This window comes from Thunnus maccoyii, chromosome 11, assembly GCF_910596095.1.
Source record: "Thunnus maccoyii chromosome 11, fThuMac1.1, whole genome shotgun sequence".
NCBI classification, from domain to species: Eukaryota; Metazoa; Chordata; class Actinopteri; order Scombriformes; family Scombridae; genus Thunnus; species Thunnus maccoyii.
This window is the reverse complement of record NC_056543.1, coordinates 15,944,398-15,960,543: the sequence shown is the minus strand read 5'-3', so window position 1 is coordinate 15,960,543 and position 16,146 is coordinate 15,944,398. Positions and strand designations below refer to the sequence as shown.

General features: G+C 39.0%; 2 protein-coding genes and 1 long non-coding RNA gene across 4 annotated transcripts; 2 read left to right on the top strand and 1 right to left on the bottom strand.

Annotated features, from left to right (window-relative positions):
• The first annotated feature begins 1,250 nt into the window (after nt 1-1,250).
• LOC121906497 (collagen alpha-2(VI) chain-like) lies at nt 1,251-2,773 on the top strand. Its single transcript, XM_042425369.1, has 5 exons — nt 1,251-1,338; nt 1,495-2,051; nt 2,373-2,438; nt 2,552-2,605; nt 2,720-2,773. The coding sequence occupies exons 1-5, from the start codon at nt 1,251-1,253 to the stop codon at nt 2,771-2,773; spliced, it is 819 nt and encodes a 272-aa protein (XP_042281303.1).
• LOC121906893 (collagen alpha-2(VI) chain-like) lies at nt 2,727-11,142 on the top strand. Its single transcript, XM_042426090.1, has 19 exons — nt 2,727-2,764; nt 2,864-2,890; nt 2,985-3,011; nt 3,133-3,177; nt 3,265-3,318; nt 3,479-3,541; nt 5,581-5,643; nt 5,747-5,800; nt 5,887-5,922; nt 6,014-6,077; nt 6,715-6,777; nt 9,503-9,565; nt 9,752-9,814; nt 9,918-9,968; nt 10,052-10,150; nt 10,641-10,693; nt 10,790-10,825; nt 10,922-10,967; nt 11,059-11,142. Exons 4-18 carry the CDS (start codon nt 3,158-3,160, stop codon nt 10,935-10,937), a joined length of 798 nt encoding a protein of 265 aa, XP_042282024.1. The 5' UTR covers nt 2,727-2,764; nt 2,864-2,890; nt 2,985-3,011; nt 3,133-3,157; the 3' UTR covers nt 10,938-10,967; nt 11,059-11,142.
• Nucleotides 9,634-14,469, bottom strand: LOC121906894. Of its 2 annotated transcripts, XR_006098761.1 has the most exons (5): nt 11,931-14,469; nt 11,529-11,725; nt 11,229-11,319; nt 9,987-10,121; nt 9,634-9,800 (listed from the first exon to the last, which is right to left on the bottom strand). It is a non-coding gene; the product is annotated as an uncharacterized LOC121906894 (long non-coding RNA). The 2 variants fall into 2 exon arrangements; XR_006098760.1 differs by lacking the exons at nt 9,634-9,800; nt 9,987-10,121 and having other exon boundaries at nt 11,212-11,319; nt 11,931-13,406.
• Nucleotides 14,470-16,146: the final 1,677 nt, after the last annotated feature.

Here is a 16,146-nt window from a genome sequence, read left to right as displayed (position 1 = left end):
GCTACTTGATAACTATCAGCAAATTATTTAAACAGCATTTGTATAGGACTGATTATGTCCTGAGCTTCTTGATCCATATAAGCGGTTTCCACTGTTTAATGTTAGTGTTATATAGCCTATCCTCTTGTCTTTTCCTCACATAAACCTAAGGTTAGATAACGTTAAGCAAGAAACAAACGAGTAACAACTTGATAGCTCGCTACATTGACCATCATTTACCACAAATTCATATTGGAGCTATGCAGCTTCACTCTGTAACTACTTACTATCTCACTCTGTATATAATGTTTATCCTGATGAAGTCTTCGCCGGCATCTCGTCACTTCGGTAGTTTCTGACTACCGTCACAGTCTCTACTGTGGGCTCTGAGCGGGCAGCACAGCCAATGGAAACGCTGGATTAGAGCAGCAGCAGCCTCTCCCAGGTCCTAGTGCCTTGCGTTTTAGGTACATTGTGAATGTGGGGACTTTAATGAAAAATGAATGAAGAAAAAACTATTGATGATTTAAACTAATAAAGTAGATTTATTTTGGGGGAGTTAAAGAAGATTTCAGGGGGGCTAAAGCTAAAGTCCCCCTGAAATAGACCTAGCGAGTTTTTAAAACTCTTTTAAAAACTCATTTTTATTTAATTGCATTTAATTAGAGGTTTCTTTTTCTTTTTTTTAATTCTTAAGATTACCTTTGTTTACATTTCTTATTGCCTTGTAACTTTTCGATATGTATTTGCATTGTGTATTTTGTTCAATGTCTGTGAAGCACTTTGTAAACTTGTTTTTGAGAAGTGCTATATAAAAAGTTTATTATTATATTATTATTACTTAAGTACAAGTAAAAGTATTTACATTCCACCGCCTTCCTATCGGCATAACAGAACAACTCTTATCAATCTATTGTCTTCTTTATGTTTTGGGAGTCTTGACATGAGATAGTCTGGGAAACTTAAACAGGTAGGAAGCAACAACTAAAATTTCCATTTCAGCTATCATTCAGATGTTGTCTTCTTTTTCCACACAGTGTGGTTATTCTCTGACATTGTTCAAAACAAAGATAAATATTCCCGGGTGCTGTTGAGATGCCTTCTTTGAAGACTCACTTGTTTGACAGCTATTTCCTGCATTTAAAAGGGGTTTTGGCATGAAAAGTGAGCTTTGTACAACTGTCCTACAGTGCACTCCTCTCTGTCTTGTTTTTTTCAGGGGCTGCAGGAAAATGGCAGTCATTTCAGGTTCATCTTTCTGTGCATGCTACATGCTGCAGTCTCTCTCTCAAGGTATCCTGACCTCTCGTGGATCGGGGCCAGTACCTTGCCAAGGTTATAGTCCAGGCCCACCAAGAAGTGAGATTGAGTTCCATTAATTTTTTTCTAGCCCAGTAAAATATGTTATTGTTGGAGTTGCCTGAGAAGAATTAAGGCCTTTTCATTTATTATGTTTGTATTTCCCGTAGAATTTCTGATTTGAATATTTATTTTTGTCATTGTCCTCTCCTCCAGCTAGGATAAAAGACTGCCCCATCAAGCTGTATTTCGTCATTGACACCTCAGAGAGCATCGCCTTGCAAGAGGCCCCAATTTCAATACTGGTGGACAAGGTCAAGAATTTCACCAAGATCTTTGCTCAGAAGCTGGATAATGAGGTGTACTGGGACCAGGTCAGCTTTAACTGGTCCATAGGAGGCCTGCATTTCTCTCAGAAGCAAGTGTTCTACAGCTCATTTACAACCAGGGAGAACTTCATCGAGAATGTCAATAAGATCGACTACCTCGGCAGAGGCACCTACACCGACTGCGCCCTCAAAAACATGACATACAAAATGACCCACCAAAACCTTAAGGAGAACGAGACTGCCCTCTTCTCTGTGGTCATCACTGATGGCTATGTGACAGGAAGCCCATGTGGGGGGATCAAGGAGATGGCAGAGAAGGCCCGAGACCAGGGGATCCATCTGTTCTCAGTGGCAGCATCCAAGATCATTGACAAATTAGGGATGAGGGAGATAGCCAGCTCTCCTATTGATGTGTACCGTGATGACTATATAGCTGTGGACACTGTAGATAGACAATCAAATCAATCAATCAGTCAAAAGACCAAAACGATTGATCGTATCATAAAGCCATGGTGATCTGAAACATTTTTTTGCTTTGAATGCTTATATTTTTATATTTTTGTTTGGTGTTTGTGTAGATTTACTTTTCACTTACTTCAGTCTTTTCTTTACAGAAATATCAAGCCTATTTAAAAGTAAGAAAACCTTTTTAAACCTTGCAATTATAATGTGTACAGATATGTCATTGCACCAAATCTCTCGTTTCCTTTGTTTTCATGTATTACCATATTTAAAATTGTTTTGTTTTCTTAACTGGTCTTGTAGTGTTATGAAGAAAAATGCCTTAACATTCCTGGGATGCCTGGACCAAAAGGGTTTGACGGTTCAAAAGTAAGTATTAAGAAACAAAATCAAAACAAAAATAAATAAATGATGTATGTTTCTGCTTGTACCAAAGTTGTTTTGTTTTTTTAAAAAAAATCAATATTTCTGTTTATTTATAGGGTAGGAAAGGAGACAGTGGTATTCCTGGCCCAAAAGGGGAAAAGGGGAGACAGGTAGGTAGATTATGTCTACAGGAATTTAACAACCAAATATCATTATTACACTTGAATCCCCTCAAAATACTGTATCATCACTTTAAATGTCAAATATCATTGTTTATTTTACAGGGTGATCCTGGCATTGAAGGTCGAATTGGGCCACTCGGCAAAAAGGTTTGCTGAGAACTACTGACTTATGATTGTGTGTGCTACATGGTTATCCATGTTTTCCTTTTTCATTTCAAAAACATGTCCTTTTGTGCTCTGATATAGGGAGAGACTGGTTTGAAAGGTGACAAGGTGAGGTTGAAATCTTTATGTTCCTACTTTTCTGTTGATCTGTCAGATTGAATGAAGTGCTGTTTGGCTTCATAAATCTGTTTTACTTCAACAGGGTGACATTGGACTAAGTGGAGCAAGGGTAATATCATGCTTACATACATATTTTCTCTTTATATCATACTACATCTTACACTGTGCATATAGTCAAGATTTACATACTGTAGTTAATTTTCTGTCTTCACTGACCTCCAAACACTCAGGGTGTGAGAGGAGTATCTGGCAGGAATGGAACTGATGGACAAAAGGTGAGTCTTCCTACAAAAAAGTAAAAGATATATCATGACTCTTGTATGTTAAGTATGCTGATATGATATCCTCTGTGAAATCTTCAGGGTAAGATTGGCCGAATCGGGGCTCCTGGTTGCAAAGGTGATCCAGGTGACAAGGTAAGTCCTTATACTATTTGGTTATTATTATTCTAGATATCATCTTTAATCATATCTTTTAGGTGAAATAATGAATCTGGCTGGTGAATTTTACAATTCATCATCCCTGTTGTTGTAAAAAGTTACTGAACTACCAAAATTTTATTTTCATCTCTAAAAGGGACCAGATGGCTACCCTGGAAACATTGGTGAACCTGGGACACCGGGTGAGAAAGGTGAAAAGGTCTGTATTAAATCAAGGCAAGGGTCTTCTCATTATTCTCTTTTGCTGTAAAGAGACAGAATGAATAGAAACTGAAACATTCAGCTGACTTTTATTAACCACTCTAGGGCTCTAGAGACAGAATCAGTGTGTCAATCAAGTACTTTGGTCCAGAGTGAAATATCTACAATTATCTGAAGAAAATTTGAGTGCAGTTGCTTTAGCTGAAAGATGGTGCTTCAGAGCATATCACAGAGCCTTGAAGACCCTGATCAACCAGCTCCACATGTAGCTTGGCTGTTAGAGCAGCTGAGCAACATAATCTGCCAGGAAAACAGTTTTTCTGAGGATGTATAGCTAGTGAAACACCTGTGTGAGCAGAAAATCGTGCAGAATAAACCAACTTCAATTATCAGAGCAATGCTTTTGTCAGCATCTTTGTCAAAAATAATCACTACAAGAATCAATTGTAAAGAATAATCACTACAGCCAAAATATACCAGGTGCCAAACCACGTGAAATTGTCCCCAGTGCACCCACTGGCTGTCACCAGTAATCCCAACAGGAGGACAGGAGGACCAGCATTAGTTCTATCTTTAAAATATTAAAAATCTGGCAGCATCAACAAACAATTAAAAAAACCTAATGGATAATAATTGGTGCTTGACTAAAATTAGAAGACAAAGACAGACAAATGAACTAGAGCAAATAAATGTAAATAAATTCAATTTCCCATCCTCTTTCACTTATAGACATTTCTCAATAAATACCAGAAATTTAAATTCACAACCCAAGCAGCCATAGGGGTGTGTGTCCTCCAGGAACAGCTCGGGCTTACCAGTCAATATACAGTACAAAGAGAAGAACAGTCAACCAGTATTATAGTATATACAGTCCAACATTTCATGGCATATATCAGAAGAAAAAATATTTGCAGCCCCAGATTCTCAGCTATTCTGTTGAGTTGGGCAATTTCACTTTATCTGGGCAGATCATCATCTTTAAACAAAAAAACGATACTCGTAGTAAATATGACATTTTGGCTGACTAACATATGTGTAAAACCATGACTTATCTAAGGTACTTTGAATTACAACAGCTGTCTATTTAGGTGGGGACGGCTGTGTTAAATCAGTTTACCTACAGAGATATAAATTTCCTATCTGAACTTCACATATGACACTTGAAAATTACTGCATGTCTTTTACCCTAGATCTCAGTGTGTGTGCCTCAAACAACAGGCAGAAAACAAAGAGGCCTACCACACTTCAAGCTTGGCCTTTTCTTACCTAAGCACCTCCCACTGACACACCTGTCTCTACTTCCTAACATATCATTCACTAATCCACTAGATCTCCTGGATGCTAAAGTCCCACCTACTACAAGAGGATGTCCTCAAGAAGCTGAACAGTTTAGTTTCTACATGAAAGTCTGTGGGACTAGTCGGTGTCAAAGTGTTGCTGAGAAGGAAAGGTGAAAGGATAAAGAAGTAACTTGGAGACCATGATTGTGCTTCACTGAAACAAGCACACTAAATTCCTGTTAGCCTCAGCTGTACTATGACATTAAGGCCAACATTGCTAGCAAGCAAGTTACCATGTTAACGTTAGCATCAGCTCAAATGCTGCATTAGAAGTATCCAACCCAACAGTGTATTGCTCAGTTAGCTATACTGACTGTATATTAGCAATATAAGATGTTGTTTAGATGTAAGTAACAGTGTTTGTAGCTTTGCAGCCATGTTTACATCTCTGTTGACTGGTTCTTTGCCAAGCGGGAGACACAAGTCAGCTGTCAGAAATACCAAATATATCTGACTCAGATTTTCTGGTAATTTTCCCAGGAGCTCTGCACCCTCAGGGCAGACTTATTTGTCCATGAAGGGTGAGAGCCTAAGAATAGCAAATCTGTCTTTTTTTTTCTTTTTTTTTTTTAAATCCACTGAAGTTTATTTTCTGGTGTGTACTGAGCATGTGGCATGTGTGAGGTCTTCTAAATCTACATTAACTGATGTCTTGTGTGGTTTTGGGGGTTTCTTTTGTTGTTTGTTTGTTGTTTAGGGTGAAAGTGCCCCCCCTGGGAAATCTGGTCTCCCAGGCCCTGATGGTGAAAGAGGACCAAAGGTAACCTTTAAATTAAATTGCAACAGAAAATGTCTTTTGAAAATTTAAAATTTCTCTTATTTATCAAAAAATTGAATCCCTGACATGAATATCTGTTCCTTAGGGTGAAAAAGGAAATCCTGGAAATCCAGGATCGCCAGGAAAAAGGGGAACTCCGGTACAAATGATGTCTTATTTCCTTTATAATTACTTCTCTCATACTGTCAGTTAATGATAGAAGGTGACTCTGAAATAATCTTTCAGGGCATTAAAGGCTTGCCTGGACCAAATGGTGAAGAGGTATTTCAAACACTTTTATTTTATCAACTAAATGACTTTCTTTTTGAGAATTTGCTGTAGTTTGTCATGAAATATTAATAAATGTTAACAGGGAAGGAGAGGAGACCCTGGATCAAAGGGAGGACAAGGACCTGATGGGGAAAAAAGGAGAGAGGGTAAGTTCAGCACTCAGATAAATGAGCTTAGATCACTTTCATGTTTTCAATGTAATCTGAATGTCATTGTTATAGTTGTGGTGTTGTTTTTGGAGCAAGTATGTGGTGCTGAGAACATCTGCTCTTAAAATACAATTCTACAGAATTTCATCTCAAATATGACTTAACTTAGTGTGTTAAAAAAAACAAAAGGAGAAGAACATGAGGGAAAGAGCATTTGTGATCTGAAAGCCAAATAACAACTTACTTTGTCACACTGACAAATCACAGTGGATTCCACTGAACAAACAAGAGATTTCAACAGAACGAAAGAGCTCAGTCCCATGAGTTTTAAATCTCTTTCACTAGGCTTTACTCCCACAGAGAAAGATCATTAAACTCCCTTGCATGTCATTGTTGTGTTCTGTTGTGTTGTACTTCATGCATTGTGTGTGATGATGTGTGTTAAGTGTAATGCTGATACCCCAGCCCTGTCCCTCCCACCCCCCACATAGACAATAAAGTCTAACTAATATGCCTCTCACATATTTCTCTGGAACAGAATTATCACCTCTCTTACTGTTACTGTTGTGTTTTGTATACATTAAGTTATGATTAATGGTCTGGTGCAAATCCTGACACATTCATTTATTTTAAGGGAGAACAAGGGCCACATGGAGGGAGAGGCCAACCTGGGGAAGACGGACTCAAGGGCACCAAGGTGAGGGGAACAAGCTGTGGGTGGATTTTGGCAGGATGACTTAGCTGCTTCTTAAGAAGTCAGCAAGTCTTCCTTAGACCTCCAATACTGAATTTATGGACTAGGTGTCCTGCCAAAATAGCTAGATAAGTGTTATCTCATCTTCTCATCTTATCATAAGAACACATTTTCCTGGGAAATTGCACTGCAAAAGAAAGACAACACAACTTCTCCTGCACTATGCTTTGCCAAATTCACATCAACCTGAGTAACACTGCTGGCCCTATCTTACACCCAGCGCAAAGCGGCACAAAGCATGATGCAGGTGTCTTTGCTAGTTCAAGACCAATGGAGTTGTCATTTTCCTGTCCAGTGCCCTCATTGTTTAAATAGCAAATGCACTTGCGCCCCTCTGAGCGCCCATGGGTGTGTCTTAAAATGAGGTGTGTTCACACTCATTGTTGGTGCATTGCTATCTTGAGGCAGCGGAAAGTGATTGCAGGATTGATCAACAAAAAACAGAGGCCTGTACTATGATGCAGGATTTGGAGTTAACTACAGCTTTAATTCTGGGTTTTCAGGGTTACGACGATGGTTCGCTTTTTACAACAGATTAACTTCAGAGGATCGGACATGGGTGTATAAAAGAGAACTGGATACAGGAACAGCAACATAGTGGCCATACCATGTAATTACAATGTCACATGATGCTATTGGGCCCAAAATGACTTTTTCCCATAGAGTTACATTGTGAAAGAGACATCTGTATATCAGCTGATACATTTTTTCAGTGTTGTGAAAAGTGAAAATGTTTTTTGGACTGCAGGGGTATTTTTCGCTTTAATACCGCAAGTGACCACTGGGAAAAATTGGCTGCAAGGCTGAGCTGCAGAGCCCTATCCAGCTCTAGGAATAAACGGGGCCCTGCCTCCGACACTTTCAACACCCCAACCACTGACCTCTCTTTCAACCTGGCTAGATCACCATGGCAATTTATGCTAAACTTAACCTGGTCTGGAGCTGGTTATGTTCCAAATTTTGGCTTAAAACAGCTATGAGAAGCGTTGCTCTTTCACTAACCACTTGATTTGCCACTGAGTCCATTGAACACTGCTGGTATTGCAGCTATTAGAACACTGGTTAGAAAATTGATAAGTGTTTTATCATACTTACCATTGTTTTTTTTATGTCATATTGTAAATTTGTAATGGTGCAATAGGTTAGGGTTACGATTTTGTTTAACTGTACTTTAAATTATAAAAAACAAAAAAACACTAAAAACCGATGAAATGAATGAACAAAACATGAACAAAAAAAGAAAATTGATATTCAATCGATTTGGCCAAAAACTAAAGTGATTTCCACTTATACTTCATTAAAGGACAGAGTCAGACTTAAATTCACTTCTTGAATATAATGTTTAAATCTGCTGCATCAAATTTAGAGGTTAAGAGCTGTGAATGTGGGAGGCGTTGAAAGAGTATTAAATGGTAAAATAATTATATTAACTTACGAATTGACACGGTCAGCAATTTTCTGCCAGCATTCATCTCTCGCCTTATTTGCACATTGTTGCTTTTTTCTGTGATAATGTATTTATATCCTCCATAGCTCTCTGTTATAATGACCTTTTCCTCCTGACTTTTCCCGACGTACCCTTTTATGGGGACACGCACAGAGCCTGAATAAGAAAGCCTGAGTTAACAAAGACAGTTGATAACCACCGTTGTGATACCAATCATCTCTGATAGCGAGTTTAGGGTTTGTCAAGCCAGCTCACACAAAGAAAGCCTGAGTATGTTGAACTTGCTTCGTAGTACAACCCTCTGAACACACTAACAGATAACTAGCTAACAGGTGTATATATGCTCAAGGAAACAGGTGAAAACAATGATTAAACTAAAGAAGGTATTGACCGGAAGCTTCTGCTGCCAGCAGTCAGATCAGCACCTTGGACAGCGCCGCAGCTCATGGTCCTGGCAACTGTATACGATAATTTTTTTTTTACATAATCAAAACAATTTTTGAACAATATTTAACAAATATTCTTTAACATTTGAGATTACAGTAATCAGGTTTCAATGCTTTCAGTAATTAAAAGCCCGCTGATTTTATCTGTTACTCCATGACCGAACAAAACGATTTTAAAGAGAACCAAAACTGTCATTAAAAAACAAACAAACAAAAAAAGAAAAACAAAAACCTTTTCAAAAAAACAAACGAAAACAAATCTGCTACAAATTAATGAACAGGATCTTAAACTGGTGGTCTTCCTCCTCCTCGGGTTCGCAGGTGAGGAGCACCACGACAGGGCTGGTCACGGGAGGGTCCAGGAGCAGCAGGGGCCAGTGTGATCCTAGTGGATCGGGTGGATGGAGGAGATGCTTTCACTTTGTGCATGAGCTGATCCGTGTCCTCTGCAGAGAAGCGTTCCTTCTTACTACTTGCAAATCCGCCATTATAATAGCAATCCGCCAAGGTGCAAGCGCACTTGGCTTTTAAAGGGAATTGGAAATGACACTCTGATTGGTTTATTGCATGTTACGTCCAAAACACAACCATGATTAATTAAGATATTAAGTACAACGCTTTTACAAGTGGATTTAGACAAGCCTTCAATGCTCTTGCGCCATGCGCTTCAGACAGTGCGCTTAGATTGTTAAAATAGGGCCCTGTGTATGTGGGCTGGAGTGAAAGTAATGTCCAGTAAAGATATTTTCTCTGTGATACTTCCTCTCTCTTACAGGGTGACAATGGACTACCAGGACCAAGGGGTCAGCCAGGAGACCCAGGGGGCCCTGGAAAAATTGTATGTTGTTTATAACATTCAACTTAAGTTTATTTATAGTACAACATTTACTTAAAATTACACACCACAAGATTGCAACACATCATAATAGAGCTCTTGTTTTGAGGGGATTCTTAATGAAATATCACTGGTTAACGCACAGTTAATGATACTATTTTCATTGAATATCCTCTTTTGTGGTCGCAGGGCTCCATGGGAAATCCTGGAGATCCTGGACCAAGGGGAGACTCAGGGCCTAAAGGAGTAAAGGTGAGCCAAGAGTTCAACTTTTCAGATCATCACTTTCAGCAAAGAGATGGTATTCATGTAAAATACTGCAACATCATTAACATCTTTTTTTTTTCTTCTAAAGGGTGACAAAGGAAGGCAAGGATTCAGCAATACTGGAACGAGAGGGCCCACTGTACGGTTTCCTGCTTACCTCACGAAATTCTTGCATGTCTTTAATGTTGCTACTTTAGTCTGAGGTAACTCTGCTTTTCCCAGGGAGACAGAGGTGTTCCAGGCAAAAAAGGGCCCAGGGGGGGCAGAGGTGAATGTGGCGCCAAAGGAGACCCTGGAGAACCAGGAAAACCAGGAGAGTCTGTAAGTTTTGATTAATTAAGGTTTTGGATTTCAATTAGAGCTGCCTCTGTTTTAACCAAAAAAACAAGAACAGATGTTCGTGTAGTTGAAATGCGACAGGAAAGGCTCCTACACATGCAAAACTTAAAATGTGCGCATTATATGCTGCTCAGTCCCAAAGATTTTGAGAGTTAAGTTCACCCAAACTATGACAAAACATATTCTCTTGCTTACCTCTTGTAGTTTCCAGTCATGCAGATAGCCTTCATTTTATTCCGAGATAGCTGAGATTTCTGCCACCATCATAATACAATAAGAGTGAATGGAATTTGGTGCTCAACAGCAACATTATGCACAGACCTTGCTATGAATACTTTCCTTTGAGCCTATTTCCTGAGTAGAATCTAGTTCCTAAGAAAATTGGCAGAAAAATTATTTTGTGCACTTCCAAAGAAATGCAATATTATTCAGAAAAATGAGGCAATTCCACTGAAAAATGTTTTCTGCTCAGGCCAGCCGGGCGAGCCAGGAAAGAGAGGGCCGAGAGGAGACCGTAGACGTGATGTAAGCAACAGCTCAACCATTCAAATAATGACTTGACCATACTAGCAAATTTTAGATCCAGTTGCATCACTCTGTGCCTGTGCTGTGTGTGTGCAGGGAGGCCCTGGACCAGAGGGCGATCCTGGGCTCAACGTGAGTAACATTTTACAAGCCTTACAGTTAACAAACATTATACTATCCTTATGTCATTGTTTGTATTACCGCTAACCTGCGTAAACGTCACCGCAGGACTGTGATGTCATGACTTACATCAGGGAAATGTGCGGTTGTTGTGGTAAGATACTGTACATACAATGATGAAGTTAACACACTTTTATTGTTGATATTTTTCAACATGATGATCCTGTTCTTGTCTTTTGTCTCAGACTGTGAGAAGTACTGTGGACCTCTGGACATTAGCTCTGCTGAGAAGCAGGGTCAAATGGATAATATACACAACAATAGTGGTGAAGTACTTTATTTGGAATAGCAGATTTTGATAGTAAGGATATCTGTCTAGGATTATTATGTCATCCAGCCTCCCCCAGCTTCTCACCGACGTTACAGAGCCTTCAGCAATGTTAGCCAGGTTGTACTCCTCCTCTTCCTCATCTCCTTTTGCCTTCTTGGCATCTGGCTCCTCCGAGCTGTAAATGGAAAAGGGGTCAGGTAGAATACAGACAAAGAATTTAAGCTTTTTTTATTTTTGTAAAACCTCAGTCACACACACTACTGGGAGATAAAAGTATGATATCTACACATGAAAGTTCAAACTGTATACAGACCTCTACATAAATATTTAGACAACACTTCAATACATGATTCACAGCCTTGTCCACACTAAATCCAAACTTACTCTTTGCCAAAAATCTGAGCACTAGTCTTCGGCTTCTTTTTCTTCTCCACTTGTGTGAGAGGAAACTTCTTCTTCGTCTCCTCTAGTGGAGCTTAGCAACGTTCACTAATTACCTCAGGGCGCTTGAGGGCAGCCTTCAGCCACTCTTCCATGGGGGGAAGAGGGGTGCCGGGGTTTACTGCCCGATGGTGCAGGCACTGAAAGAGAGGTGGGATAGAGGAGATGAGAGAGACAGTGACTGAGGAAGGGGTAATCCTGGGTGAGTATCAGCACCCTCTAGCTAGTGAAGCTCTATTCGAGTCTAGAAAGATAAAGTCTTTTGCTTCTGATGTTAAATGCGACCGCCCTCTCCTCCAAAACTTTTCTGACTGCCTCAACTGAGAACTAATAGGTGTGCAGTACCTGGAAGTGCCTCTGGAACGCAGGGTTGGGAATGTGGTGGACCTTGAACATGTCCTTTTGTTCTCCATCCTCCATCATGGAGTCAATTTTTAAAGTGTGCAAAGCTCAGTTACATGATTCTTCGTGTTTTACTTGAATACTTTTTAGATGCCATGTACAATCACAATGTCATAACAAGTACAATACCGGATTCTGTTTGGTAAAGCCCAGAACAGCAAAGCACTTCCTGTCATGCTTATATTTGCTGCTCTTATATCTGCTCTTGATCCACTTTGGAAAAGTAGTTGCAGGGGGCCGACACACATGGACCCGATGACCTCTGACCTAAAGGCATAAGGATGTCAAGGAAACAATGGACATAACAAAATCCCAGTCTTCTCACCACCAACCACAGGAGGAGAGAAATGAACAATTTTGTTTTTCTTTTCAGATACAGACGGCCCAAACCTGGATGGACTACCCTCCCTTCTTCTGCTAGCCCCTATCTCTTACGTCTAAAATTTTAGGAGAAACTGCATTCCTTTGAGTCTCTCTCTCCTTTCTTTTCTTATTATAAGTGTTCTCACTGTTTCATGATGTGTCGATGATATTGACAACAGAACAAGTGAATATTCAATTTGCAATGTAATTTGTAATTTTCAGATATCTGATAGGAACAAAATTATTCCCCTTTAACACTGGAGGCCAGTTTTCACTCCGCACAAAATAATTAATTAGTAAACAATGTGGTCCTTCAAAAGAGCGTCAAAGGATCCTCTCTCTCCAAAAAACACGCTACCTAGCTATAAGAAGTTTTACTTTTTAACTCTTTGTCTGGTTCTTCTTCACTCATGCCCTTTTGGCTGCTGCTCTTCTGCTTTTTGTCTTGCTAACCACTGCTGTTTCCTTTGTGTTCCTCTCAGCCTGGCATTTCAGGAATTGTTTTTTTTCTATGACTGAGAGCTGAGAGCTCCAGAAAGAGACTCAATTAAGACAAAAGCAAAGATGCTTCAGCCACAAGCCAAGGTGTACTGTTTGACATTAGACCAATCTATTCTTTTGTAATCTCCTATTTTTATCATGTAGTTAAACTTTTTAAAGACTCTTCTGATTAGTTTAGAGCTCCATTTATCCAACTCTGGAGCCTGCCACTGACACCTCCCTGTTGTGTGTGTCCACTATGCGGCCTCAGCTAGTCTGAGACTGGATTCATCCTGCTGAGAAGCAGTGAACCAAAGCTGTTTCACTGAACTGAGACTTCTTCGCCTTGCTCGGCACTTCCTGAAAAGCTCCTCATCATCAGCCCTTCATCACCAAGGAAACAGTAGGAAATCCATCTACCATGCAAGCGCTATTCAAAAATTTAGTTTAATTGGCTGTATTTAGAGTCTTGGCCCCTTATTGCGTTTTTGACTCATTTTTGATAACATTCATTCATTTATTCACTCTGTCGGCAGTAACTTGTTAATTTAATCTACCCATTCATTCCTGCATCCATTCATTCATTCATTTTAGTTGTATAAATGTATATAAATGTATATATGCATAGTGTTTCGCATTCATCTCTGTTTCTTGGTAGTTAAATATCTTGATTATAGCCAAGTCATTGTATTTGTCTGTTCCTGTATATCAGAGATGGAGCTCACTATGTTCAGAGTTCATGACTTTCAGATATATACTGATTCATTTAATTTAATTATATTTCCTCCCAATTAATTAATTATTAATTATGTGGCTTGCACATAAACAGCTGCTTAACGGCATTCTCACAACAGGGGTCAAGCACATAGAAAACTAATTTGTATGATATCATACAATAAATTAAATACTTTTCAATCTAGAAAGAACTCTGAGATTTATAGATTCAGAGAAAATATTCATAAATGAGAAAGAAAGACAGAAGTGAGAAACATCCACTGTTTGACAAAAACTCTCCAACATGAAGGTGTAAATTTAATCCTGGTTGAATATCAACACCCTATAGCTGGTGAAGGTCTATTCAAGTCTAGAAAGATAAAAGGTTTTGCTTCTGATGTTAAATACCACCACCTCCCCCTCCAAAACTTTTCTGACCACATCAACTGAGAACTAATAGGTGTGCAGTGCCTGGAAGTGCCTCTGGAACGCAGGGTTGGGAATGTGGTGGACCTTGAACATGTCCTTTTGTTCTCCATCCTCATCTTCTACCAACATCATGGAGTCAATTTTTAAAGTGTGCAAAGCTCAGTTACATGATTCTTCATGTTTTACTTGAATGCTTTTTAGATGCCATGTACAATCACACCGTCATAACAAGTACAATACCGGATTCTGTTTGGTAAAGCTCAGAACAGCAAAGCACTTCCTGTCATGCACGTATTTCATCTGCTCTTGATCCACTTTGGAGAAGGGAACAATATTACTTCCGAAGCGAAACCTGTGATCAGTAAATAATTTAACTTTAATAATGTTGAATGGAATTTGGAGTCTGATTTTCTTAGTTGTTTTTAAAAGGGGACATTATGCTTTTTCTGGATTTCTTTTACTTATATACAGTTGTGATGTCAGATATTTATGTTAAACATGGTCAAAGTTCCAAAATTTGAGGTCAATGTGTGTAGAAATGCTCCCTGCAAGTCAAAAGCCAGGGTTTCAGCTCTGAGCACTCCATTTGCAATGTTTTTTTCTACCTTGCCATTGAGCTGACGTCAGCTTGTCACATCTCAAATTTCAGATCGGATTTCAGCTCAAACATATACAGATGTATTTGAGAAGTTGAAATATCGAGTAAAGAAGGAGAAAAAATAGTGAAGTAGTGGAAATACTACTGTTTGTTTCATGGTTTGTTGACACTTGACAGCTGCACAGCTGCACAGCTGTCAAGTGTCTGCCAAGTGGCAGCTTCTAAGAGCTGGCCAACCAGAACAGAGTAGGCTTTTTGGGAGGGGCCTTAAAGAGACAGGAGTTAAAACGGTCTGTTTCAGACAGAGGCTGAACTGAGGGGCTGCGTAAAGAGCAGCAGGAGTAAGACTTGATAGAGCCTTGTTAATGTTATTAATTACACCTGTGCTTTTCTTGCTATGACTAGTACAAATTTGTGCAGTGAAAAAGATCTATTGAGTCTATTGATTCTTTCTACTCTTAATACCTATAGTGTGTACCTGCAAAAGTTAACAACTCTACAAGTGTACTGCTAGAAAATTATTGAGCAAAAGGATACAGTCATCTTATATTTTCTGTGAATTTTAATTTAATTCTAGCAGAGATACCCTCAATATTTTGGGGGCTAAAAGCAATATCGACATTTAAGAAGCTGGAATCAGAGAAACTGGAAATTTTCCTCTTAAAAATGACTCAAAATGATTAAATCATTATCAAAATAGTTGCCGATTACTTTAATAGTTGCAACTAATTGATTAATTGAGTAATAGTTGTAGCTCTAAAGACAAGCAAACTTAAAAAAGCTATCTCTATCTTATTCTGCCATTGTATAAAGTGAAGGTTTATTCAGGTGTTCAATACAGTACATGTTAACTTTGAACAAGAGGAATGATCACGGCAAGAAAAACATGTTTCAGTCATCATTTGGGCACCTGACTGTTGTTTTAAGACAGACTTACTATAATAAAGATAATGAAATGCTGGGTCAAAGCTTGTTTGATGAATTAAACATAAATGCTTAATGTTTCAAACATCGTCTTTGCAACAACTCAAATGCTTTCTATTGCACACGTTAAAATGCCTTTGAGTCAATAATAAAAGCTGCAGCGCCAGATTCAGGCAAACTTAATTCAGGCTGCACTCATATAAGTGACACAACAAGTAAAAACTGCAGTGAAACATTTTTAACCGTCTTCTGAGTTTGTGTGGGTGTCCAAATTAAAACTTGTAGCATCCGTTTTAAGCCTGCTGTCCTCTGAAGCCCGCGGTGTGTTTTGGATGACTGTGTGATGGCATCTCACATTATGAAACCTCTAACTGCCAACTGCAGTAGAGAGCAGGATGAGAGGAAGAGGAGATGGATTGTCTCCGGTTTGGTGGCGAGGAGTGTGGAGTCATTAACTCTGCACTTTACAGAGATTAACTTGTCACCTGGCAAACATTAAAGAGCAAAGACTCAACTTTCACTTATCCGCACACAAAGTTAAAGAGAGAGAGAACAGAGACAAGATTTGTTTTTAACAAAAACTGTAAATATAGAAGAGGTTGGGAATTATTAAATATTCATATTTTCCAAACTGTGATCACTATGGTTGCT

What these genes read in the sequence shown, in the direction of transcription:
- LOC121906893 (XM_042426090.1), top strand. Translation starts at nt 3,158, where the DNA reads ATGGAACTGATGGACAAAAG. An exon ending in ATGGTGAAAGAGGACCAAAG is followed by an intron (nt 5,644 to 5,746) that starts GTAACCTTTAAA and finishes TCTGTTCCTTAG; the next exon opens with GGTGAAAAAGGAAATCCTGG. An exon ending in CTGGACCAAATGGTGAAGAG is followed by an intron (nt 5,923 to 6,013) that starts GTATTTCAAACA and finishes AAATGTTAACAG; the next exon opens with GGAAGGAGAGGAGACCCTGG.
- LOC121906497 (XM_042425369.1), top strand. Translation starts at nt 1,251, where the DNA reads ATGCTGCAGTCTCTCTCTCAAGGTATCCTGACCTCTCGTGGATCGGGG. An exon ending in TAGTCCAGGCCCACCAAGAA is followed by an intron (nt 1,339 to 1,494) that starts GTGAGATTGAGT and finishes CCTCTCCTCCAG; the next exon opens with CTAGGATAAAAGACTGCCCC. An exon ending in AAGGGGAAAAGGGGAGACAG is followed by an intron (nt 2,606 to 2,719) that starts GTAGGTAGATTA and finishes TTTATTTTACAG; the next exon opens with GGTGATCCTGGCATTGAAGG.